Source organism: Pseudonaja textilis, chromosome 2 (genome assembly GCF_049901715.1).
Source record: "Pseudonaja textilis isolate UNSWEBS1 chromosome 2, rPseTex1.2, whole genome shotgun sequence".
NCBI lineage: Eukaryota > Metazoa > Chordata > Lepidosauria > Squamata > Elapidae > Pseudonaja > Pseudonaja textilis.
The window spans coordinates 3,587,710-3,610,414 of NC_141991.1; the positions used below are offsets into that span (position 1 = coordinate 3,587,710).

General features: G+C 42.5%; 2 protein-coding genes across 2 annotated transcripts; both read left to right on the forward strand.

Moving 5' to 3' along the window:
* Window positions 1-3,874: 3,874 nt before the first annotated feature.
* LOC113451968 (uncharacterized) lies at window positions 3,875-8,806 on the forward strand. Its single transcript, XM_087928195.1, has 5 exons — window positions 3,875-4,446; window positions 4,620-4,734; window positions 4,862-4,944; window positions 5,556-5,682; window positions 7,123-8,806. Exons 1-5 carry the CDS (start codon window positions 3,937-3,939, stop codon window positions 7,920-7,922), a joined length of 1,635 nt encoding a protein of 544 aa, XP_087784321.1. The 5' UTR covers window positions 3,875-3,936; the 3' UTR covers window positions 7,923-8,806.
* Window positions 8,807-13,510: 4,704 nt separating this feature from the next.
* Window positions 13,511-22,499, forward strand: LOC113451969 (uncharacterized). The gene is given in 7 exon segments (XM_087928034.1): window positions 13,511-13,676; window positions 14,284-14,750; window positions 15,014-15,128; window positions 15,256-15,338; window positions 16,271-16,397; window positions 17,867-18,893; window positions 18,895-22,499. Coding segments are annotated over 6 exon segments (1,983 nt in total). The 5' UTR covers window positions 13,511-13,676; window positions 14,284-14,363; the 3' UTR covers window positions 19,139-22,499.
* The last annotated feature ends 206 nt before the right edge of the window (window positions 22,500-22,705 follow it).

Consider the following 22,705-nt stretch of genomic DNA (forward strand, 5'->3'; position numbering starts at 1 on the left):
TTATGGGGACAAAGGGTTATGCATCATGCCTCTCTTGCCAGCTTGTGTGGGACAGGTTTTGATTTCCCCTCAAGACCACAAATGTAATCAGTCATCAAAGAAGATCTGGGATCCATTATGCTGTGACGCATTTCCAGCAGATGGAAGTTGTAGGGATTTTAATGCAGCTGTCAGTAAGATTTTAACTGTTGGAAAGTTTCAAAAAAATCTCTAAGAAATGCGTCACTGCAGTTTTGGGAGAAAATGCCTTAGTGCAGCGGTCGCCGTAAGAAAATTTTGGTGGGCTGTGAGAAAATTTTGGTGGACCTCAGAGAAATCTCACCCCCAGAGCACCCCTCCCCCCAAAGCAATTAATCCAGGCTACACAGACACACAAGGCTGCGCCACCCACATGGCCCACAGGAACACTCCCCGCCCACTCACTCCTTACCCGGTAAACTTGCCTGCTAAATTGCTATTTTTCCTTTTTCCGACCATCACCTGTTCTGCTGTGCCAGGAGATTTATATTAGTTAGGAAGCAGGAAATGGTTGGATTTCTTGCTTTCTAGCTAGTCTTTAGATCTTCAGCTCAGCATAGCTGAACCTCCCTTAGGACTGAAGGTTTGCTTGCAAGCAAATTCAGTCCAGACTCAGGGAGACTGAGAGACTGAACTCAGGGAAATTTGAGAGACTGAATTAGTTGATGGCAGATAGACAGATCACTGAATGATTCTGTGAGCAATTCAATCTGCCTGCTTTGCCTGATTTTGGATAAAAGTTGCTCTTTTTATAAAAAAATTCAATATTTACATGCACGGGGTGTTGTGTGTTAATTTTGTGAGTTTGCTTGCAAGCAAATTTTATGTGACAGACTGAGCTAGCCAATGGCAGATAGACCTCTGAATGAATCTGTGATTCTGTGAGCAACTCAATCTGCCTGCTTTGCCTGATTTTGGATAAAAGTTGCTCTTTTTTAATAAAAAATTCAATATTTATATAAATATTTATAATATTTACATATAAGCCATGCCCAGCCAGTCACATGAACACTGAGCCACACCCACAAGTTAGGCCATGCCCACATAACTGGTTAGTGGTCCCTGGGATCTAAAATTATGAGTTTGGTGGTCTCTGAGGTCCAAAAGGTTGGTGACCCCTGCCTTAGAGGCAACCTTTTGAAAACTGGCCAACCCATCCCTCTGAACCCAGCAATTGTTCAGCTCTTCAGAAGGATGTAGAGATTTCATGTAAATGTGAGGATGTGGCTTTTTCAAAGGAAAACACCAGGGACTAATTGTCTTCTTGGCTATCATGCTTACCCAACTCTCCTTTGTGATGTCTCAGGTTGGCCCCATTCCACTGTTGGTGGCCACTATTTTAGATCATTTATATATCCTAGCAGAGTTAATCTTATCGGGTTACACAGCACATTGCCTTTTGCCTTCCCAAATCTTGCAGTGGGGATATTTAATCAAAGAAAATCTCTCAAAAGCCAGGATTGAACCAACATGAATGTAAGTGAAGTTGTGCTCCCCCTACTTCACTCTACAAGCTGAGCTCTGGAAAGATACTCAGTATAAGGAATATCATCTCATTAATTCTTGCGCTGCTGCAACCGCCAGACTGAGACAGCCAGCAAGCGATAAGGCCATGCTGATTGTGAACTGCCCATACCTGTTGTTTCTATGGTGTAGTGGTTATCACATTTGCCTCATGCCAAATGTGCTGTCCAGCCAGTGTATGGGAATTGGATAATTAGGTATCAATTGTGAGCTGTCCCCTTAAGGGAATGCATCATGGTAAATGTAGTTAAAGTATCCTGGGAAATGTAGTCCATGTCATGTGACCACATCTGTAATCCTGATTGGTCACTAAATTTACCCTCGATGGGTAGGAGTAGTTTTCCTCACTCTTGGTTGAACTCAGACTCATGGTAACTGTTTTACTTCTATCGCCACAAGATGGGAGAAAAAGGATAGAAGATAAATCATCTTTTTACCTACAAGTCAGATATACAAAGGATTGGTCATTAAAGAAGAACTTCATCACAAATATGAGTTATGAGGATACCTGATGAACCAATAAATGTACTTTGTTATGGACGTCTTGTTGAGTTGATCTATCTGCACCTGTACAGTTTACAAATCTACCACTGTACAGAACACAGAACACCAAATGTTCAAAACTAGGTAGAAACACATCTTTTTTTCCCCACCATCGGAGTCACTAATTGCTCTTTTGGAAGAAGTATCTTTCTGGGTTCAGTTCCAAGTGGGGAAGAGAGACACTGGAAACAGGGTGACTGCTGGGAAAGATGATTTAATGGTGGACCGGATCACATACCTGGGAGCTCCTGGCTGAAAAGGGGAGAGATGCGGAAAGTGCCTGGGTTTTATGCCCTGTTTTGGGATTTGAATTTGAGCTTATATTCTGATTGGTTGTCAGACTCCCATGGGGCCATGCAGGGGCTGTCCTGAGTCCCAGGCTTGGTTAAGCCTTGCTGGATGACGATGTAATGAAAGGGTTTTGGGATACCTCCTTAATGGCCCATTGACAAAGGTTGGGGGGTGGGGCGGGGCTGAGTTTCTGCCTCTCTGAGTTTCTACTTCTCTTTTAGGGGAAATATTCTGCCTTTTTAGTATATCCTAAAATATTTCATTTTTTTTCTAGTAGAGAGGTGGGTTTTCCAACAACTCAAAGAAAAGGCAGGAAAAGGCTGCATCGCTAAGACAAGCAAGAAACCCATTCTATTTTCTATTTGATTGGAGAGGGAATGAAAGAATGAAAGATTAAAGCCTGTCTGAGTTTCAACTCCCAGAATTGTGAGCAGGAGGGAGGAGGGAGTATTTCCCACCCCGTAGCCTGTCTGAATCACCTTAAGCACGGGAGAAGGTGAGAGGAGGAGATCTCCTGGGGTGCATCAACTAAGGTTTTTGCTAATTTCTGAGGCTGATCTTCAGGAAAACGAGCTTCAACAAAGATTTCCTCAACGTTCACAAATCACACACACAGTTCCCAGACATTAAGAAGAGGAAGTTCTAAAACTGCATAGATGACGGCCGCCTATCTGGAAAGGAAAAGACTTGTAGAGAGACGCTTTTCTTCCAATCCCAATGCCCATCATCCCTGCCCCCGCCCCCCTGGGAACTTGCTCTGGTCTTCTGCGCCTTGGCGGGATCCCCTAGCATATCATTCGTCAGCGCTTGGAAGGGATGGGCAGCCCACTTCCGGAGGGAACTGAGCATGCGCTTGGCTCTTTCGCGAGCTCAAATTTTTTTCCGGGAAAGGCTGGGAGCGTGTTGAGCTGTTGAGCTACGAGGCCGAGAGGCTGTAAGGAATTCTCCCACGGGCGGAGATCCAGGCGTGACTCGGCGTGAGTGGAGCTCTTTTCTCTGACGCTGGAGGCGAGCCTGGGGCATGCAAAGCTTCGTCAAGTTCCAAGTCGCGGGAAGGGCGGATGGCAAACCAAGAACCTTTTTCAAGAATGGCGGTGCATTGGATGGTGGCTTGTTAATTGTGGCTTCTGGCATGATTTTTGTGTGTGTGTGTGTGACTGGAGACATAATTTGGATTGTGCAAAGGACTGTAGGCAGCAACAGAAATGATTTGATATAAATAATTAGGAAATAGAATCCCAGAACTTATTTTAAATGTATTTATCCCATATTTTGATTCCTTGATAGAAGTTGAGGCAGAGGATTGCTAGCAAACTTTCCCAAAACATTAACAAGTATATCTAACAAGATCCCCCTTCCCCACCCCAAAAGCTTTGCAGAAATTGGTGGCTTCATAAGAATTTATTTTGTTGCTTTATTTAATTATTTATTTACTGAGGAGGAGGAGGATGCCCAGTATTCTAATTTGAACACCCTTGTGTTTTCCATTTCAGTTCTGTAGCCGTAAATCTTTCCTGGTTCCTGTGGAGATCTAAGTATTTTGTGAGGGAAGAGGGCTGAATGGCGTTAGGAGGTTTGGCCACACCTCTTGTGATTAGTCGGACCTGGGGAGATGCATGGGTCCATTTTGGTGGTGGATTAGAGGCCAGAGAGAAAATGGAGGGACAACAGCCAGCAGATGCAGGAGATGGAAACGTCCGTCCAGCTGCTCAGCCTTGGAGCTGTGGAAAGAATGGGGCAAGTCCTGGGCAGAAGAGCCAAGAGGAAGAAGCCAGCAGTTCAGAGGCCCAATGTTGTGACTTTAGCAAAGTGCAGTTCCTGGGGGGGAAGAGTCCCCAAGATGTTTGCACTCAGCTTCACCGTCTTTGCTGTCAGTGGCTACAGCCAGAAAAACACACCAAGGCTCAGATGCTGGACCTGGTGCTCCTGGAGCAGTTCCTGGCTGTCCTTCCCCCAGAGATGGAGAAATGGGTGCGGGAGTGTGGAGCGGAGACCAGTTCCCAGGCGGTGGCCCTGGCTGAAGGCTTCCTCCTGACCCAGGAGTCTGAGAAGATGCAAGAAGAGTTGCAGGTGGGAGAATGTAATCATGGCAGTTCTAAAGAGAATCTTTCTGAATTTGTCGATGTCTCTCTAGCAGAATCTTCTGGGATTATGAGCTGCTAAGATCTCTTGTTCTATTCTTGATAATTCATTTCTATCTCTCTACTCTTCCTTCCTTTCTCGTGCCACATCTTGTCCACAAGTCTTTGCAAGCTATCACCAAGTATCCCCAGGGGTGGAAAGATTCATCAAAATCCTCTCAAGAGCTGCTATTCAGGGAGATCTCCCCGGAAGGTCAAAGTCAGGACATCGCACCAGGTAACGGAAGCTCTTTCCATGGGATATGAAGATATCCATCCATCTGATAGTTTTGTTTTGTTCATCTTGAGTGGAATCCCCCCCCCTCTTTTTTAACAGTCTGCTTCTACCATTTTCTGTCCCACAGAGAATAGAAAGCTGTCCTTAGTATTTTTAGAACAACCTTCTCTTTGTGATAGAGCTGAAAGAGTGGCTGAACCTCTGCCTCAGGTAAGAGGAGAAATATTGGAAAGGTCTATGAAACTTGGAATAGTTTCATTTTATTCTGTATAATTATCAATGTACGTATAATATTGTTGTTTCCAAGCAAGACAGATTTTAGACCAGATCATTGAAAATTCACACTCGGCATAACCTATCAGTCTCTTCTGATAAGCTTTCTCCACCCACCTGGCCCAGGCTCAAATTTCATTGATCAGATGTTGTCTTGACTGGAGATCTTCCTCTTGTCTCCCAGGGTCATTCTCACTACCATTACAAGCTCTATCAACACTTCAAACATAGATGGATAACCCCTGTATTTCCTTCTGCCCACTCCGCACCCAAGAATTGGTGCCAATATAAGTAGTGGGTCTAATACCCGCTACTATCAACCAAGAGAATTATTTTAATTGGTTTCACTGAAAGGCATCACAATCCTCCCACTGTGAGGAAATGTGCTCCAGTTGTGCCATCAGCTAATAGTGGTGTGATCCCCTTCTGAATTCTGCAGAGGATGCCCATTTTGTTCATAGAATCTCTCTGCTTGGAATTGGTGAAAGAAAACTCTCACATTATTCTTGGGATTATCTGTTAATAGGGAAACTTGTTTCCTTGTCCAGGGTGGTGTGTCTTTTGAGGAAGTGGCCGTGCATTTCTCCAAGGAGGAGTGGTCTCAACTGGATCCTGCCCAAAAAGCTCTCCATGGGGAAGTTATGCTGGAGAATTCCAGAAATCTGGCCTCTCTGGGTAAGAAACCCTGTCTGTGTTCAGAAATGTAGAGAAGGCATGAGTGGGTGGAAGGCTTAGATATTTCTGATAAAAAAGATCGCTTTTTATTTATATCCTGCCTTTATTCTTTTTTGCAAATAACTCCAGGCAGTGGACACAACTAGTAGGCCTTCCTCTTCCCATTTCCCCCCAACAACAGCACTATGATATGGGTTGGGCTGAGAGAGACTGGCCCAAAATCACCCAGTCAGTATTCATGCTTAAGGCAGAACTAGAACAGGTAGTCTTCGAGTTATGAGCACAATTGAGCCCAAAATGAATGTTGCTAAGCCAGACATTTGTTAAGAGATTTTTGTCCCATTTTTACCACTGTTCTTTCTTTCCACTTCCATTCATCAGTGAATCACTGCAATTATTTTAGTAACACGATTGTTAAGTGAATCTGGCTTCTCCATTGACATTGCTTGTCAGAAGGTCATTAAAAAGGGATCACACTGCAACCGTCATGAATATGAATCAGTTGTCAAGCATCTGAATATAAATCACATGACCGCAGGGATGCCCCAATGGTCATAAGTGTGAAAAATGGTCCTGTCACTTTTTTCAGTCCCATTGTAACTTTGAACAGTCACTGCTGTAAGTTGAAGACTACCTGTACTCACAGTCTCCCAGTTTCTAGTCTGGTGCCTTAACCATTGTACCAAACTGACCGAGATGTGCCCACTTACGTTCTGGGGGTGGGGAGGCATTGCCATCCAGAAAGTTAGATGTTATTTCTGATAAAAAATATCACATTTTATTTATATCCCATGGATACACCTAGTACTCCTTCCTCTTCCTATTTCCCATCCCCCCACACACACAAAGAACACTGTGGCATGATTTGGGCTGAAAAGAGATTGGCCCAAAGTCTCCCAACCAGCATTCATGCTTAAGATGGAACTAGAACTCAGAATCTCTGTTTTTAGCTAGGTGCCTTAACCATAGTACCAAACTCACTGCGATGTGCCCACTTTTGTCCTGAGTTTGGTATCATTCTAAGTTGAGGGTGGGAAGCTATTGCCATCCAAAGATTCTGCTCTGTAGATAGATGGAGACTTTTCATTGAAGTTGGTGAGCTGGTGGGTATGTTGCTGTCCCAGCATTATACGGTGTCCAAAGCCCTTTGGAATTCCTGGCTCCATGGAATTGTCCCGGGTCGCCAAGCGGCTCACACCCACTGGAGCTCAAAGATTAGATCAGGCATTTGTCTTAGTTTTGTTGGGATGTCATCCAATTTTGACAGATGAGAATTGGTGGAAGCCCACTTGGAAATCTGTCTTTGGAGAAACCATGGTTTGGAATCTTCATGTTTGCAACAAAACAGCCAGAATATATTGTTGATTCTTTTGCTAAATTTTAGAGGAAAAGGTTTGATCATTCTCCTAATTTGCTACATTTCCCTTTTTCTCTTTCAAGGCTATAATGGGCATGGGAATAAAAATTGTAAGGAACAATGTGAACCGGTCGATCCAAACGAGCAAAACATGAATTTTGCAGATCAGATGCAAACAAAGATTGATGAAACAAACCAATCCCAAAGTGAAGTTGAAAAAAGATTTCCTTCTGCCCGTCGTCTTCTTGGCCATACAATCATCAATATGAGAGAAATACCATATCAACGCATGGATTATGAAAAGAGCTTTAATAAACATGAGCATTTAATTCCCCATAAAGAGACACATTCAGAAGACAAACAATATACCTGCATGGAATTTGGAAAGACCTTCTGTTATTATGACTTTTTTACACTCCATCAAAGGAATCACAACGGAGAAAGACCTTATAAGTGCATGGAGTGTGGAAAGGCCTTTAGTTGTAGCAGTCGTCTTAATTTCCACAGGAGGATCCACACAGGAGAGAAACCATATCAGTGTCTTGAATGTGGAAAGAGTTTTAGGTGGAATTGTCGTCTTACGTCCCATAAAATGATCCACACAGGAGAGAAGCCATATAAATGTATGGAATGTGGAAAAGACTTTAGAGAGAACTTTGCTCTTACTTCCCATAAAAGGATCCACACAGGAGAGAAGCCTTATCAATGCATGGAGTGTGGAAAGGCCTTTAGGTGTAGCAGTAGTCTTAATTCCCACAGGGTGATCCACAAAGGAGAGAAACCATATCAATGTCTTGAATGTGGAAAGAGTTTTAGGTGGAATTGTCGTCTTACGTCCCATAAAATGATCCATACAAGGGAAAAAAACCTTATGAACACATAGAGTGTGGAAAGAGCTTTTCAAGAAGCTCTTACTTGCCATAGAAAGATCCACGAATAGGAGAAGCCATAACAATACAGGTGATGAAAATAACTGAATTTAGATATACTACTGTGAGATGGTGACTAGAGATACCAACAGAAATGAGAAAATAGTTTTCAGTTTAAAACCAGTCGTGTCACTGGTTCCTCCCAATAAACCTTAACACACATATATTTTACGTAAGAAAGTTCAGATGAAGTGCTCTGAAAAGAAGACACAACTGTGGGATGTCCCATAAACACATGCAGAAGTTTTTCTCCAGTGAAAGTACCAAATTCCTTTTTTCCTGTGGAGTGACAAAGTCTCAAACAAAAGCTAAATTTGTGGTATATTTTTGGTGCGTGTACCTGTAGCCTTAGATTAAATTAAAGAAATACAGTTGGTGTGATTATTTAACAGATGGTCAAAAGAAAAAGGGAATTCAAAGTATTCTGGCATCAAAAGCTATCCAGCATCAACTGAGGAAAGGGACTTTTGAAAACTGCAGAGCCTGAAATAAAGTTAGGACGATTGCTGCAGGAATTGTTGGTAGAGAGCTGCCACATTGGGATGTGCTGCAATTCACTAAGGGAATTACTACTACTTTGAGTTTGGGAATCTCACTCCAGCTTGAAAACATTTACTCCAAAGAGAGCTTAGCAATATGCTGTCAGATCTCTGAGGTAGCCAGACAGGAATGGCCAGACAGGCTAACTCTATTGTAAGGCTATTGTACTACTACTATTCATACTGTGTTGTAAGGCTGTATGAATAGAATTGTGCAAGTCTGAAAGTACAAATCTGCCATTGCTTAAAGTTGCTCCTAACTGTGAGATGGAGCTCATATGCATTGAATAAATAAATAATAAATAACAGTCTGATGCATCAGTGGACATTGTTTTTAAGATTCTTTCCTTTCCAGTTATGCAGCTGCATACTCCTCCACCTTTTAATTGATATTTCCCTGAGTAGCATCCTTTTCCCTTTTCCCTCAAAGTGATTCCCACAAACCTTTACAAGTTGCTAGTGCTGTGGAAATATCTGTACCTTTACTAGCTATGTCTAAAGGCAGTAACTTTCAAGGAAGGTTCTTTAGAGGAAAATGACTGTAGCCAAGCATTCAAGAAGAAGCCAGATGGGTCATAGACAGATTTTATAGAACTACATGACATACAGAATACATATGGGAGAATATTTGTAGCTCAGGGTTGAGATGGGGGTCTCTGGTGCTCTCTGAGCTTGGTTGTTATATGTTGCAGTCATTACACTGTACGTTGTAGATGATTCTTGTTTCTTGGGGTCATCTCAGAAACCACAACAGACAGGAATAGTACCTTAATTTGTTCCATGAGATGCCACAAGTACTTAAAAGGACGATTCCCAAACAAATCACATGACATAACCATGCGACCCTTTCAGACAGAAGAACTTTTTCCGTCCCTTTGCTGATGGTCAGTGACCTTCCCAGCAAGGCCACCTTTCTGTCCACCTTCTCTGGCCGTGCCCCCTTGGGTCCAGAGAAAATAAAAATAATACACATAGTCCTCTATTTTACGACCAGAAATGAGCACAAAATTTTTGTTGCTAGACAAGAAAGTTGTTAAGTGAATTTTGCCCCATTTTACGATTTTTATTGCCACGGTTAAGTGGATCACTAGTTGTTAAATTAGTAAAGTGGTTGTTCAGAGAATCTGGCTTCTTCATTGATCTTATTTGTTAGGACATCGCAAAAGGTTATCACATGACCCCCAGGACACTGTAACTGTCATAAAGATGAGTCAGTTGCCAAGCACCTGAATTTTGATCACGGGACCCTTTGGATGCTGCAGTGGTCGTAAGTGTGAAAAATGGTAATGAATCATCTTTTTCAGTAGCATTGTAATTTTTAATGGTCACTGAATTATTGTCTATTGAGGACTATCTGTAACTTGCTGGCTTGGTATTTGCTGTGTCAGGCAAATCCTCACGATAACTGCTGGCCTTGTTGGACCCTAGGAGTATTCTGTTGCCTGGAAAGGGGGCAGCCTCATGTCATAGCAGGGAGCACCGAGGAAGCCAGCCATGGATTATATAAGGAGAGGAAAGCAAGGAATAGCTGGTTCAGTGAGGGGGGCTGTTTCAGGACCCTGGAGAGCTCCCAAGCACAAAGTTCCTTTGAGTTGCATTAATCTTGCCTGAAAAGGACGGCACTCCAGATCGATTGGGTGTCTTCATCCTCTTTGCATTCTGAAGGGGAAAGCTCATGCTGCAGGTAAACCCAATATTTATTTAGAAAAAGCATTGTCAAAAATCAGAGCCCTGAGAGGAAGAGCCTGAGGCATCCCACCCCTTTCATCCTGGAATCATCAAGCAGGCCATCCCTGGGTGAGCTTACACCACCACCCTTCTAGACAACAATCAGACAACAATCACCCTTGTGCCACAGAGAGCCAACACAGGCCTCCCGCTAAGCTCTCTCAGCTTGAACTTCCATATCTGGGGCAGGCTAGACAGCAATAAGATACACTAGTCAGAAGACCCAGGGTGTTCCTCTCTCCCACTACCAGAGGTGAAAATAAATCTTGAACATAAATATTTCTTAGCTTGAGGCAGATTCTTAACAACCCTGGCAGTGATGTAGGGGCATCCTGAACCAGGGACTCAGGTTTGAATCCTGGCTGGCACATGCCTTTTAACTTTTGCCCTTCTAGGATGGACAGGCAACATGACCAGACCACGTTTTCATCCCAGGTTTTGTTTTTGGTGGGAGAAAAAGAGCTAGACTACCAAAAATGAAAAAAAAAAAAACCCAAGAAAAAGCTGTAGCACAGTTATGAACCTTCCGAGTGAGGGAGGCTGATGCCAAGCCATGTGACAAATCTCTGTGGTGGAAGAGATTAGTGCACCTGGCTGTTAATTAGAAGGCTGGGGGTTTGAGCCCAGCCAGGGACGTCCTGTTTCATGACATAATCTAGAAGCGAAAGTGATGGATTGTTATTGTATGGAGTTTTTCAACTGAGGGCTTCAATTCCCACACTGTCAATTCTTTTCCTCGCTGTTAGTTTTATCCTCTGGAATGTAAGTTGGAGAGATAAATACACATCAGCTTTCTTGAGGATTTTATGGGCCATGGAACAGCTCTGGAATGGTGCCTTTCTTAGGGAAGGTTAACCTAATTAGAAGCAGCCCACATGGGATGCTGAATCCTGTCTTCTGGCACGTGCAATTTTTGATTGCAGTGTGATTACTATGCAAACCATTGCTATTTTTCTTGAGGCTCCGTGCTAGAACTCAGTATTATTAATGATACTAGTACGCTGCCATAATTTATTCTAGTTGTCCTGTAAGGAGTGGTTTAATTGGTTTTTATAGTTTATTTCTTTGGGTGAATTAATTTCCCACTGCTAGTAAGTGAATGTGTTTATGATGGCTGATGCCACATTTTCTGGAGGTCACACTGTCTGACTTATTTATTTATAACAATTATTGGCTGGCCAACGTACCACAGGGTAACTCTGGGAAGCTTACAATCATTAATAGTAAATATTGGAGAGGGTGGGGTCAGGATGTGGCAAGGGTGGGATCAATCAACCACCTCCACTGTGTTGCTACCCCATTGGGGCTCCAATTCAATTGGCAGATCCAAATCTTTAGGCCCTTGTGAGAGGTCAGGTGGGTTGGGGCTAATGTCACATGGTGGGGAGAGTTCCAGAGGTCAGGGACAACATCAAAGTAGGGTATCCTGGACCCCACCAGCCAGAATTATGGGGCCGATGGGTCATGAATCATGCCTCTTGCCAGCTTCTGTGGGACAGGTTTTGACTTCCCCTCAAGACCACAAATGTAATCGGTCATCAAAGAAGATCTGGGATCCATTACACTGTGACACATTTCCAGCAGATGGAAGTTGTAGGGATTCTAATGCAGTTGTCAGTAAGATTTTAACTGTTGGAAAGTTTCAAAAAAATCTCTAAGAAATGCGTCCCTGTAGTGTGTTTGTTCCCTCATTTACAGACAAAGGAGAGAGAAGGATATGGCAAGCCAGTGAATTGTATGCATATTCTAAATATGGACCTTCTCACAACACGGCACCTTGAGGAGAAAATGCCTTAGAGGCAACCTTTTGAAAACTGGCCAACCCATCCCTCTGAAACCAGCAATAGTTCAGCTTTTCAGGAGGATGTAGAAATTTCATGTAAATGAGAGGATGTGGCTTTTTCAAAGGAGAACACCAGGGGCTGATCGTCTTCTGGGCTACCATGCTTATCCAACTCTCCTTTGTGATATCTCAGGTTGGCCCCATTCCACTCTTGGTGGCCACTATTTTAAATCATTTATATATCCTAGCAGAGTTAATCTTACCGGGTTAAAAAGCACATTGTATTTTGTCTTCCAAAATCTTGCAGTGGGGACATTTGGTCAAAATCTCTCAAAAGCTAGGATTGAACCAACATGAGTGTTAAGTGAAGTTGGCTCCCTTGTCCTTCAGTCTACCAGCCGAGCTCTGGAAGGGCACAAAGTATGAGGAATAACATCTCATTAACTCTTGTGAGGCTGCAGTTGCCAGACTGAGACGGCTGGCAAGTGATAAAGCCATGCCAACTGAGAGCTGCCCACACCTGTTGTTTCTATGGTGTAGTGGTTATCCCATTTGCCTCACACACAAAAGGTTCAAAACCAGGCAGAAAACATGTAGTTTTCTCAGTATTGGAGCCACTCCTTGCTCAACGAAAAGGCAGGAAAAGTCTGCATCATTAAGACAAGCATTCTATTTTGTATTTAATTGGAGAGGGAACGAATGAGGAGAGTCTGATTTCAAGCCACCAGTCAAGGAAGGCTGGTCATCCCAAGTGAGCAGAGTGAAAGATTAAAGCCTGTCTGAGTTTCAACTCCCAGAATTCTGACCAGGAGGGAGGAGGGAGGGTTTCCCACCCATAGTCTGTCAGAATCACTTTAAGCACTGGAGGAGGAGATCTCTGGAACAACTTGCCTTCAGAAGTTGTGAATGCTCCAACACTGGAAGTTTTAAAAAAGATGTTGGATAAACATTTGTCTGAAGGTTTAGGTTTCCTGCCAAGGCAGGGGGTTGGACTAGAAGACCTCAAAGATCCCTTCCAACTCTGTTATTCTATTCTATTCTATTCTATTCTATTCTATTCTATTCTGTTCTGTTCTGTTCTGTTCTGTTCCTATTCCTATTCCTATTCCTATTCCTATCCTGTCCTATTCCTGAGGTGCATCCGGAACAACTAAGGATTTTGCTAATTTCTGAGAGTGATCTTCAGGAAAATTAGCTTCAACAAAGATATCCAGAATGTTCGCAAATCACACACACAGTTCCCAGACATTAAGAAGAGGAAGTTCTAAAAGTGCATAGATGACGGCCACCTATTTGGAAAAGCAAAAGTTGCAGAGAGACGCTTTCCTTCCAATCCCAATGCCCATCATCCCCGTGGAACTTGCTCTGGTCTTCTGCGCCTTGGCAGGATCCCCTGACATATCATTCGTCAGCGCTTGGAAGGGATGGGCAGCCCCTTTCCGAAGGGAACTGAGCATGCGCCTGGTGTTGTGTTTTTTTTTTTTTGGTTTTGTTTTTTTTTGCGAACTCAAAAAAAACTTTCCGGAAAAGGTTGGGGCAGTTCTGCTTTTTCTACGGCATCCCATTCTACTCCCCTCGCTGTGAGCCTTCGGTTGAGCCAGGAGGCCGAGTGGCTGTAAGGAATTCTCTCACCGGTGGAGATCCAGGCGAAACTCGGAGTGAGTGGGGCTCTTTTCTCTGACTGTGGAGGCGAGCCTGGAGCTTCGTCAAGTTCCAAGTCGCGGGAAGGGCGGATTTGGGGGTGCGGGGGGTGGTGGTTCGAGGTCCTCTAATCCCCTGCCACCCCGTGGAAGAAAGGGACATGCAGGGCAGCTCCGCACCTGCCGGGTTGTCTCCAGGATGAAAATCAGGGTCGCCAGAAAGAGGGGATCCATTTACCCTCCGTTTCCTCCTGCAAACCTCTGCATGCGGGGAGAGGGAGAGGTTGCCTTTCCAAAACACACCGAATGTCTCGATTCCTGGACAATTCCCTGCACATTTCTTGGCCCCTTTTCCAGAAGGGGTTTCCTTCGCCCCCCCTTTCCTGGGCCGCGAGAAGCGACCAGCCAAAGTTCCTCCGGTTAGCTTTGTATGCAAGGCTGCAGTTCCGCGTGTAACGGGTTGAGTGCAGGGCGTGTAAGGACTGGAGGTCGGTTTCCTCCTTTCCAGCCTTTCCCCACCATCTCTTTGGTGGCTCTGCCGGCAAGCAAACCAAGAACCTGTTTCAAGAATGGCAGTGCATTGGATGGTGGCTTGTTAATTGTGGCTTCTGGATTTCACCCACAGGTTAGGGCCAGGAGGTTCATGGGGTTCTGCTGCCCTCAGTCTTGGTCCATTTTGGAGCTGTATTAGAGACCAGCGAGAAGATGGAGGGACAAGGCTGTCGCACTGCTCAGCCTTGGAGCAATGGGAAGAATGGGGCAAGCCCTGGGCAGAAGAGCCAAGAAGAGGAAGTCAGCAGTTCAGAGGTCCAATGTTGTGACTTCAGAAAATTGCAACTCCAGAAGGGGAAGGGTCCCCGAGATGTCTGCAGTCAGCTTCACCGTCTTTGCTGTCAGTGGCTGCAGCCAGAAAAACACACCAAGGCTCAGATGCTGGACCTGGTGCTCCTGGAGCAGTTCCTGGCTGTCCTTCCCCCAGAGATGGAGAAATGGGTGCGGGAGTGTGGAGCGGAGACCAGTTCCCAGGCGGTGGCCCTGGCCGAAGGCTTCCTCCTGACCCAGGAGTCTGAGAAGATGCAAGAAGAGTTGCAGGTATGAGAATGTAATCATGGCAGTTTTAAAGAGAATCTTTCTGAATTTGTCAATGTCTCTCTGGCAGAATCTTCTGGGATTATAACTACTAACATCTCTTGTTCTGTTTTTCTTTTCATTGAATTTGGACCAGTTTTTCTGTTCTTGCTTTCCGGCTTAACCAGATGGACTTTGGTGTCTGCTAGGCTGAGTGTGCAATATTGATAATTCATTTCTATCTCTCTACTCTTCCTTCCTTTCTCGTGCCACATCTTGTCCACAAGTCCTTGCAAGCTATCACCAAGTATCCCCAGGGGTGGAAAGGTTCATCGAAATCCTCTCAAGAGCTGCTATTCAGGGAGATCTCCCCGGAAGGTCAAAGTCAGGACATCGCACCAGGTAACGGAAGCTCTTTCCATGGGATTTGAAGATATCCATCCATCTGATAGTTTTGTTTTGTTCATCTTGAGTGGAATCCCTCTCTCTCTTTTTTAACAGTTTGCTTCTACCATTTTCTGTCTTACAGAGAATAGAAAGCTGTCCTTAGTATTTTTAGAACGACCTTCTCTTTGTGATAGAGCTGAAAGAGTGGCTGAACCTCTGCCTCAGGTAAGAGGAGAAATATTGGAAAAGTCCACGAAACTTGGAATAGTTTCATTTTATTCTGTATAATTATCAATGAACGTATAATATTGCTGTTTCCAAACAAGACAAATTTTAGACCAGATCATTGAAAATTCACACTCAGCATAATCTACCAGTGTAGTGTACTTGTTTGCATACTCGTAATACTGCATTCCTATTAGACAGTTACTATCGCTGGGTGATTGGTAGACAGCAACAGTTCCGATTGGCCGCCTAAGTGGCGGGAAGTTTAAATAAATGCCATTGGTTGCGAGCTGCGAGCAGCCGCTATAAAAAGGGCTGCCGCGGCTCGACTTTAGTTGAAGTTACTGACAGTTAATAAAGAGCTGAATTCAACTCCAGTCTCGAGTCTGCTTTTGTTCTGGCGATAGAATAACCAGTCTCTTCTGATAAGCTTTCTCCACCCGCCTGGTTCAGGCTCAGATTTCATTGACCAGATGTTGTCTTGACCTGAGATCTTCCTCCTGTCTCCCAGGGTCATTCTCACTACCATTACAAGCTCTTCCAACACTTCCATGAAGGTGTGGAATAGGGGAAAGATTTGATCTCTCAGTGGATGAAGCAGTCCACTGGCAAAAATATGGATTGTCTCTGTGTTTTCTTCTGCTGACTCTAGGAAGAATTGGAGCCAGTGATAAGTTGTGGATTTAATACTCAACTATCAATTGTCCGAGAAAACTATTTTAATTGATTTCACTGAAAGGCATCACAATCCTCCCAGTGTGAGGAAATGTGCTCCAGTTGGGCCATCAGCTAATAGTGGTGTGATCCCCTTCTGAATTCTGCAGAGGATGCCCATTTTGTTCATAGGATCACTCTTCTTGAATTGGTGAAAGAAAATTCTCACATTATTCTTGGGATTATCTGTTAATAGGGAAACTTGTTTCCTTGTTCAGGGTGGTGTGTCTTTTGAGGAAGTGGCCGTGCATTTCTCCAAGGAGGAGTGGTCTCAACTGGATCCTGCCCAAAAAGCTCTCCATAGGGAAGTGATGCTGGAGAATTCTAGAAATCTGGCCTCTCTGGGTAAGAAACCCTGTCTGTGTTCAGAAATGTAGAGAAGGCATGAGTGGGTGGAGGGCTTAGATATTTCTGATAAAAAAGATCACTTTTTATTTATATCCTGCCTTTATTCTTTTTTGCAAATAACTCCAGGCAGTGGACACAACCAGTACACCTTCCTCTTCCCATTTCCCCCCAACAACAGCACTATGATATGGGTTGGGCTGAGAGAGACTGGCCCAAAATCACCCAGTCAGTATTCATGCTTAAGGCAGAACTAGAACAGGTAGTCTTCAAGTTATGAGCACAATTGAGCCCAAAATGAATGTTGCTAAGTGAGATATTTGTTAAGCGAGTTTTGCCCCATTTTGTGACCTTTCTTGGCACCATTATTAAATGAATCACTGCAGTTAAGTTAGTAACATGGTTGTTAAGTGAATCTGGCTTCTCCATTGACTTTGATTGTCAGGTGGTCATAAAAAGAAATCATACGACCCCAGGACACTGCAACCGTCATATATATGAACCAGTTGTCAAGCATCTGAATGTAAATCACATGACCACAGGGGTGCCCCAATGATCATAAGTGTGGAAAATGGTCTTAAGTCACTTTTTTCAGTGCCCTTGCAATTTTGAACGATTACTAACCAAACTGTTGTACGTTGAAGACTACCTGTACTCACAGTCTCCCAGTTTCTAGTCTGGTGCCTTAACCATTGGACCAAACTGACTGAGATGTGCCCACTCGTGTTCCTGGGGTGGGGAGGTATTGCCATCCAGAAAGTTAGATGTTATTTCTGATTTTAAAAAAATCACTTTTATTTATATCCAGTGGACACACCTAGTACTCCTTCCTCTTTTTATTTCCCCCCTAACATCCTCACTGTGGCATGATTTGGGCTGAAAAGAGACTGACTCAAAGTCACCCACCCAGAATTCATGCTTAAGACGGAACTAGAACTGAAGAGACTCCCAGTTTCTAGCTTGGTGCCTTAACCATTGTATCAAACTGACTGAGATGTGCCTACTTTTGTCCTGAGTTTGGTATCATTCTAAGCTGAGGGTGGGAAGCTATTGCCATCCAGAAATTTTATTGACTTTCAAATATTCTGCTCTGCAGATAGATGGAGATTTTTCATTGAAACTGGGAGCTGGTGGGTATGTTGCTGTTCCAGCCCTGTACAATGTCCAAAGCCCTTTGGGAGTTTGTTGCCCCATGGAATTGTCCCGGGTCACCAAGCGGCTCACACCCACTGGCGCTCTAAGATTAGATCAGGCATTTGTCTTAGTTTTGTTCGGATGCCATCCAATTCTGATAGATGAGAATTGGTGGGAGCCCACTTGGAAATCTATCTTTGGAGAAACCATGGTTTGGAATCTTCATGTTTGCAACAAAACAGCCAGAATATATTGATGATTCTTTTGCTAAATTTCAGAAAAAAAGGTTTGATCATTCTCCTAGTTTGCTGCATTTTACTTTTTTCTCTTTCAAGGCTATAATGAGCATGGGAATAAGAATTGTAAGGAACAATGTCAACCAGTCGATCCAAACGAGCAAAACAAAAATTTTGCAAATGAGATGCAAACAAAGGTTGATGAAACAAACCAATCCCAAAGTGAAGTTGAAAAAAGCTTTCCTTCCGCCCATCGTCTTCTTAGCCATACAATCATCAATACGAGAGAAATACCATATCAATGCATGGATTATGAAAAGAGCTTTAATAAACACGAGCATTTAATTCCCCATAAAGAGACACATTCAGAAGACAAACAATATACCTGCATGGAATTTGGAAAGACCTTCTGTTATTATGACTCTTTTACACTCCATCAAAGGAATCACATAGAACGACCTTATAAGTGCATGGATTGTGGAAAGGCCTTTAATTGTAGCAGTCGTCTTAATGTGCACAAGAGGATACACACAGGAGAAAGACCTTATAAATGCATGGAGTGTGGAATGGCATTTACTAATCATGGTTATCTTAATATCCACAAGAGGGTCCACACAGGAGAGAAGCCATATAAATGCATGGAGTGTGGAAAGGCCTTTAATAGTAGCAGTAACCTTAATTCCCATAGGGTGGTTCACACAGGAGAGAAGCCTTATCAATGCATGGAGTGTGGAAAGAGCTTTAGTCAAAGAAGTAGTCTTAATTCTCACAAGAGTATCCACACAGGAGAGAAGCTTTATCAATGCATGGAGTGTGGGAAGGCCTTTACTCGTAACAATCGTCTTATTACCCACAAGAGGATCCACACAGGAGAAAGACCTTATAAGTGCATGGAATGTGGAAAGGCCTTTTTTCATAGCAGTTCTCTTAGTTCCCACAAGAATGTCCACACAGGAGAGAAGATTTATCAATGCATGGAGTGTGGAAAGACTTTTACTCATAACAGTTATCTTAATACCCACAAGAGGGTCCACACAGGAGAAAGACCTTATAAATGCATGGAGTGTGGAAAGACCTTTACTCGTAGCAGTCGTCTTAATTCCCATAAAAGAACCCACACAGAAGAGATATCCATGTCTTGAATGTGCAAAGAATTTTATGTGTTATTGTGGTCTCACCTCCCATAAAAGGATCCACACAGGAGAGAAGCCATATAAATGTATGGAATGTGGAAAATGCTTTAAGAATCATGGTGATCTGGCTTACCATAAAAGAAGTTATATAGGGGATAAACCATATGAATGCATGGAGTGTGGAAAGAGCTTTCCAAGAAGGTACACTCTTAGTTTCCATAGAAATATCCTCGAATAAAGTTAGGACAATCACTGCAGGAATTGTTGGTAGAGATCTGCCACATTGGGATGTGCTGCAATCCACTAGGGAATTACTACTACCTTGGGTTTGGGAATCTCACTCCATCTTGAAATTATTTACTCAAAAGAGAGCTCCTCAATATGCTGTCAGATCTTTGAGGTAAGCCAGACAGGAATCATGGCCAGACAGGCTAACTCTATTGTAAGGCTATTTGTACTACTACTATTCATACTCTGTTGTAAGGCTTTATGAATAGAATTGTGCAAGTCTGAAAGTACAGATCTGCTATTGCTTAAAGTTGCTTCTAACTTTGAGATTGAGGGCATGTGCACTGAACAAATAACTAATAAATAAGAATCTGATATATCAATCGACATTGTTTTTAAGATTCCTTCCCTGCCAGTTATGCAGCTGCATACTCCTCCACCTTTTAATTAATATTTCCCTGAGTAGCATGTTTTCCCTTTTCCCTCAAAGTGATTCCCACAAACCTTTAGAAGTTGCTAGTGCTGTGGAAAGATCCATACATTTAAATGTATTAGCTGTGTCCAAAGGCAGTAACTGTCAAGGAAGATTCTTGAGAGGAAAATGATTGACTGGCCAAGCATTCAAGAAGAAGCTAGATGAATCATACACAGATTTTATAGAACTACATGACATACTGAATACATATGGGAGAATATTTATAGCTCAGTGAGATGAGGGGTCCTTGGTGCAGACATTTTGTTGGCTAAAACTAGGTGACATCATCAGTGCTAGTAATAGTTGCTTTTGTTCTCCATTTTATATTTTAGTGGCTTGCACTTTCACGTTTGGTGGGGTTGATCTTAGGAAGTTCTTTGGTTGGGCTGCTTAATATTAGCTTGCTTGGCAGTTCCTTGTTTCGGGAAGTTACTTCTTGATTGTTGATCTGGAGTTAATCTGTGGTCATCTAGGTGGTGATTTGCTAGTGAGGAAGTATTTTGGTCCTTTTGTTTTCTTCTTGGCTTGTTGATTGACTCTTTTGCATAGAGTGTAGATATTGTTTATATCTACTGTATGTGTCTACTGATGGTTTATTTGTTAGAGTGACAGTCTTCTAGAGATTCCCTAGCCTAGTATTTTTGGACTTGGCTTGGTCCAGGGTGATCAGAGTTTCACAGTTCAAATTATGGTTAAGTTTATCCACATGTTGTAAGATTAAAGAGTTTTTCATCGTGTGTTCTGACTGGTAGTTGGTGTTTATGGATGTGCTCTGCCTGTTTGTCCTACATAGTGGCTGTTGCAGTCATTACAGTGTATGTTATTTATGTCACTGATTCCTCACCATAAACGTGTATGTATACTGTATGGAAGAAGCTTCAGCTGAAGCATTCCGAAAAGAAGCGACAACTGTGGGAAGTCCTATAAACCCACATGCAAAAAATTTTCTCTAGTGAAGATGCCAAATTCTGTTTCCCAAACAAAAAACTAAAATGGTTTTTTTGAGGGGTACATTTACCTGTAGCCTTAATTTAAATTAAAAAAGTAGAGTTGATATGATTTCTTTCCAGTTATATAGTTAATGAATTTGCCTCCAACTCTGAGATGGGCAGTATACAGTATAAGCTTAATACGTAATAACAGCCTGGTACATTGGGACACATTGTTTTTAAGTTTCTTTTTGGACTATTATGCAGCTGCAGATTGCTTCTCCTTTTAGTACATAGTTCTTTAGGCAGCATGTATTTTCCTTTCCCTTTGAGAGTTCCCCACAAATCAAGTTCTTGAAGTGTGGAAATAACTTCACGTTTAAACCTATTCCTTCTTGTGTCCAGAAGTCAGTAACTATCAAGAGAAAATTGATTTATCTAGCCAAACATTCAAGAAGAACCTAAATAAATCATAAACAGATTTTACAGGATCACGTGACATGTATGATACATATGGAACACAGTTACGTGGATAATAAAATAGCCATGAAAGGACAATGCCTATCAAAATTGTCAAAGGCCTTCTCTATGTCTGGAAATATCATTCCTCCTTGTTTTTCATTATATTGTTTCAAAGACTCCAAAATAGTGAATATAACCACATTATTATTCAACTATCGTTTAGGCAAAACAACAACACCACAACTTTATTAGAGGTTATCTAATACCTCTTGCTATTGCCTCAATATTTCTGTTCTGAGAAGATAGGCACATTACTACATCATGAGGTATTCTGGGCCTACCTTCTTTTCTGGCTGTTTTGTCAGGGAATTGGCAGCCGGCATCCAAATGAAGTCAGAACCTCTAAAATGAACATGTAGTTTTATATAAATAAGTGTATTTAACATCTACTCTAGATTTACATCAAATAAGATAGGCACACCACTACATCATGAGGTAAATCATCAGGTAAATCTCAGAACAGCATACAAAGCCCATAGAAGAATAAAAGGCGGGAAAAAAAGGGAAACTCCCCCTTTACAGCTAGCAACCAATCATAATGTAGATTGCCTCATGCAAGAGCCCCACACTGTTCAATGACATCTATGTTTTGTCTCATACAATTTATTGGTCCAGCTATTAAATATCTTGACACACACACACACCCCTGCAATTTTTAGCTGGACAGCATTGAAACCAAGTTCTTTCACAAGATCTTTGTGTCTTTGTATATCCAATGGCTTTGTCATGACAGCTAAATTAATTTCTGATGGACAATAAATTAGGCCTAGTACATTTTCTTTCACAGCTTCTCTGACATTATAATATTTAATGTCAACATACTTTGGTTTTGGTTACTCTCTGACCTGTTGCCAGTTGTATACTTGCCATTTGCATGCATGTATTTCAAATACTGGTACAGCTTGTTTCACTTCAATATCCAAATTCTTTAAAAATTGTATATACTGTGTTATCTCTGTGAGAAGAGGACAACTAGGCCCTAAAGTTGGTGTAGGCCTCTGCCTAAATGAAGGCCTCAAATTAACAATATAACACCGGCTGAGCTGATTTTGCAAGCATGGCGAAATATTTGCAATCTGCTGAGTTGAAGTTGCAGGAACAGCAATATGTTTGCTATCTGCTACTTTTGCAAAAAGCATATATTTGGTGAACAATAAAAAATAGAGCTATTTTGGATCACGAATGTCTGGGATATTGAGAAAAAGGGGAACTGAAAGTAGCAGATGGTAAGTGAATTGGCATATTCCTACAAGTGGGTATTAAGCGATGGGCAGTGTGAAGGAATAGGGAAGTACATCCAGTAAGATTACAAACTACTGGGTGGGCTTCAGAAGAAGTATAAAAGAAGGGGATAAATCTCAAACAGGACCACCAATAGTAGCTATCCTTTCTGGAGTTAGCTTCTGTCTCTGGACCTCATTGCAATGGTTATTGATATAAGTTGTGTTATGATTTTCATGTTCTAAATTGCTCATTAAATAAACTTCTGATCTCAAAGTAAGATTTATTGCCTGTGGTCTGTGTATTTCCTTTATTGAATTCCTTTTATAACATCTCTGAATACAGTTCTGACATGAGCTATGAACTCTGCCTCAGCTATGGAAATGGCAACTGAAGTCTGTTTTCTAGATTTCCAACAGACTAGTGTGTC

Excerpts from the sequence above, each read along its gene's own strand:
- LOC113451968 (XM_087928195.1), top strand. The coding sequence starts at position 3,937 with ATGGCGTTAGGAGGTTTGGCCACACCTCTTGTGATTAGTCGGACCTGG. Across the intron at positions 4,447-4,619 it reads AGATGCAAGAAGAGTTGCAG|TCTTTGCAAGCTATCACCAA; the intron begins GTGGGAGAATGT and ends CTTGTCCACAAG. Across the intron at positions 4,735-4,861 it reads AAGTCAGGACATCGCACCAG|AGAATAGAAAGCTGTCCTTA; the intron begins GTAACGGAAGCT and ends TCTGTCCCACAG.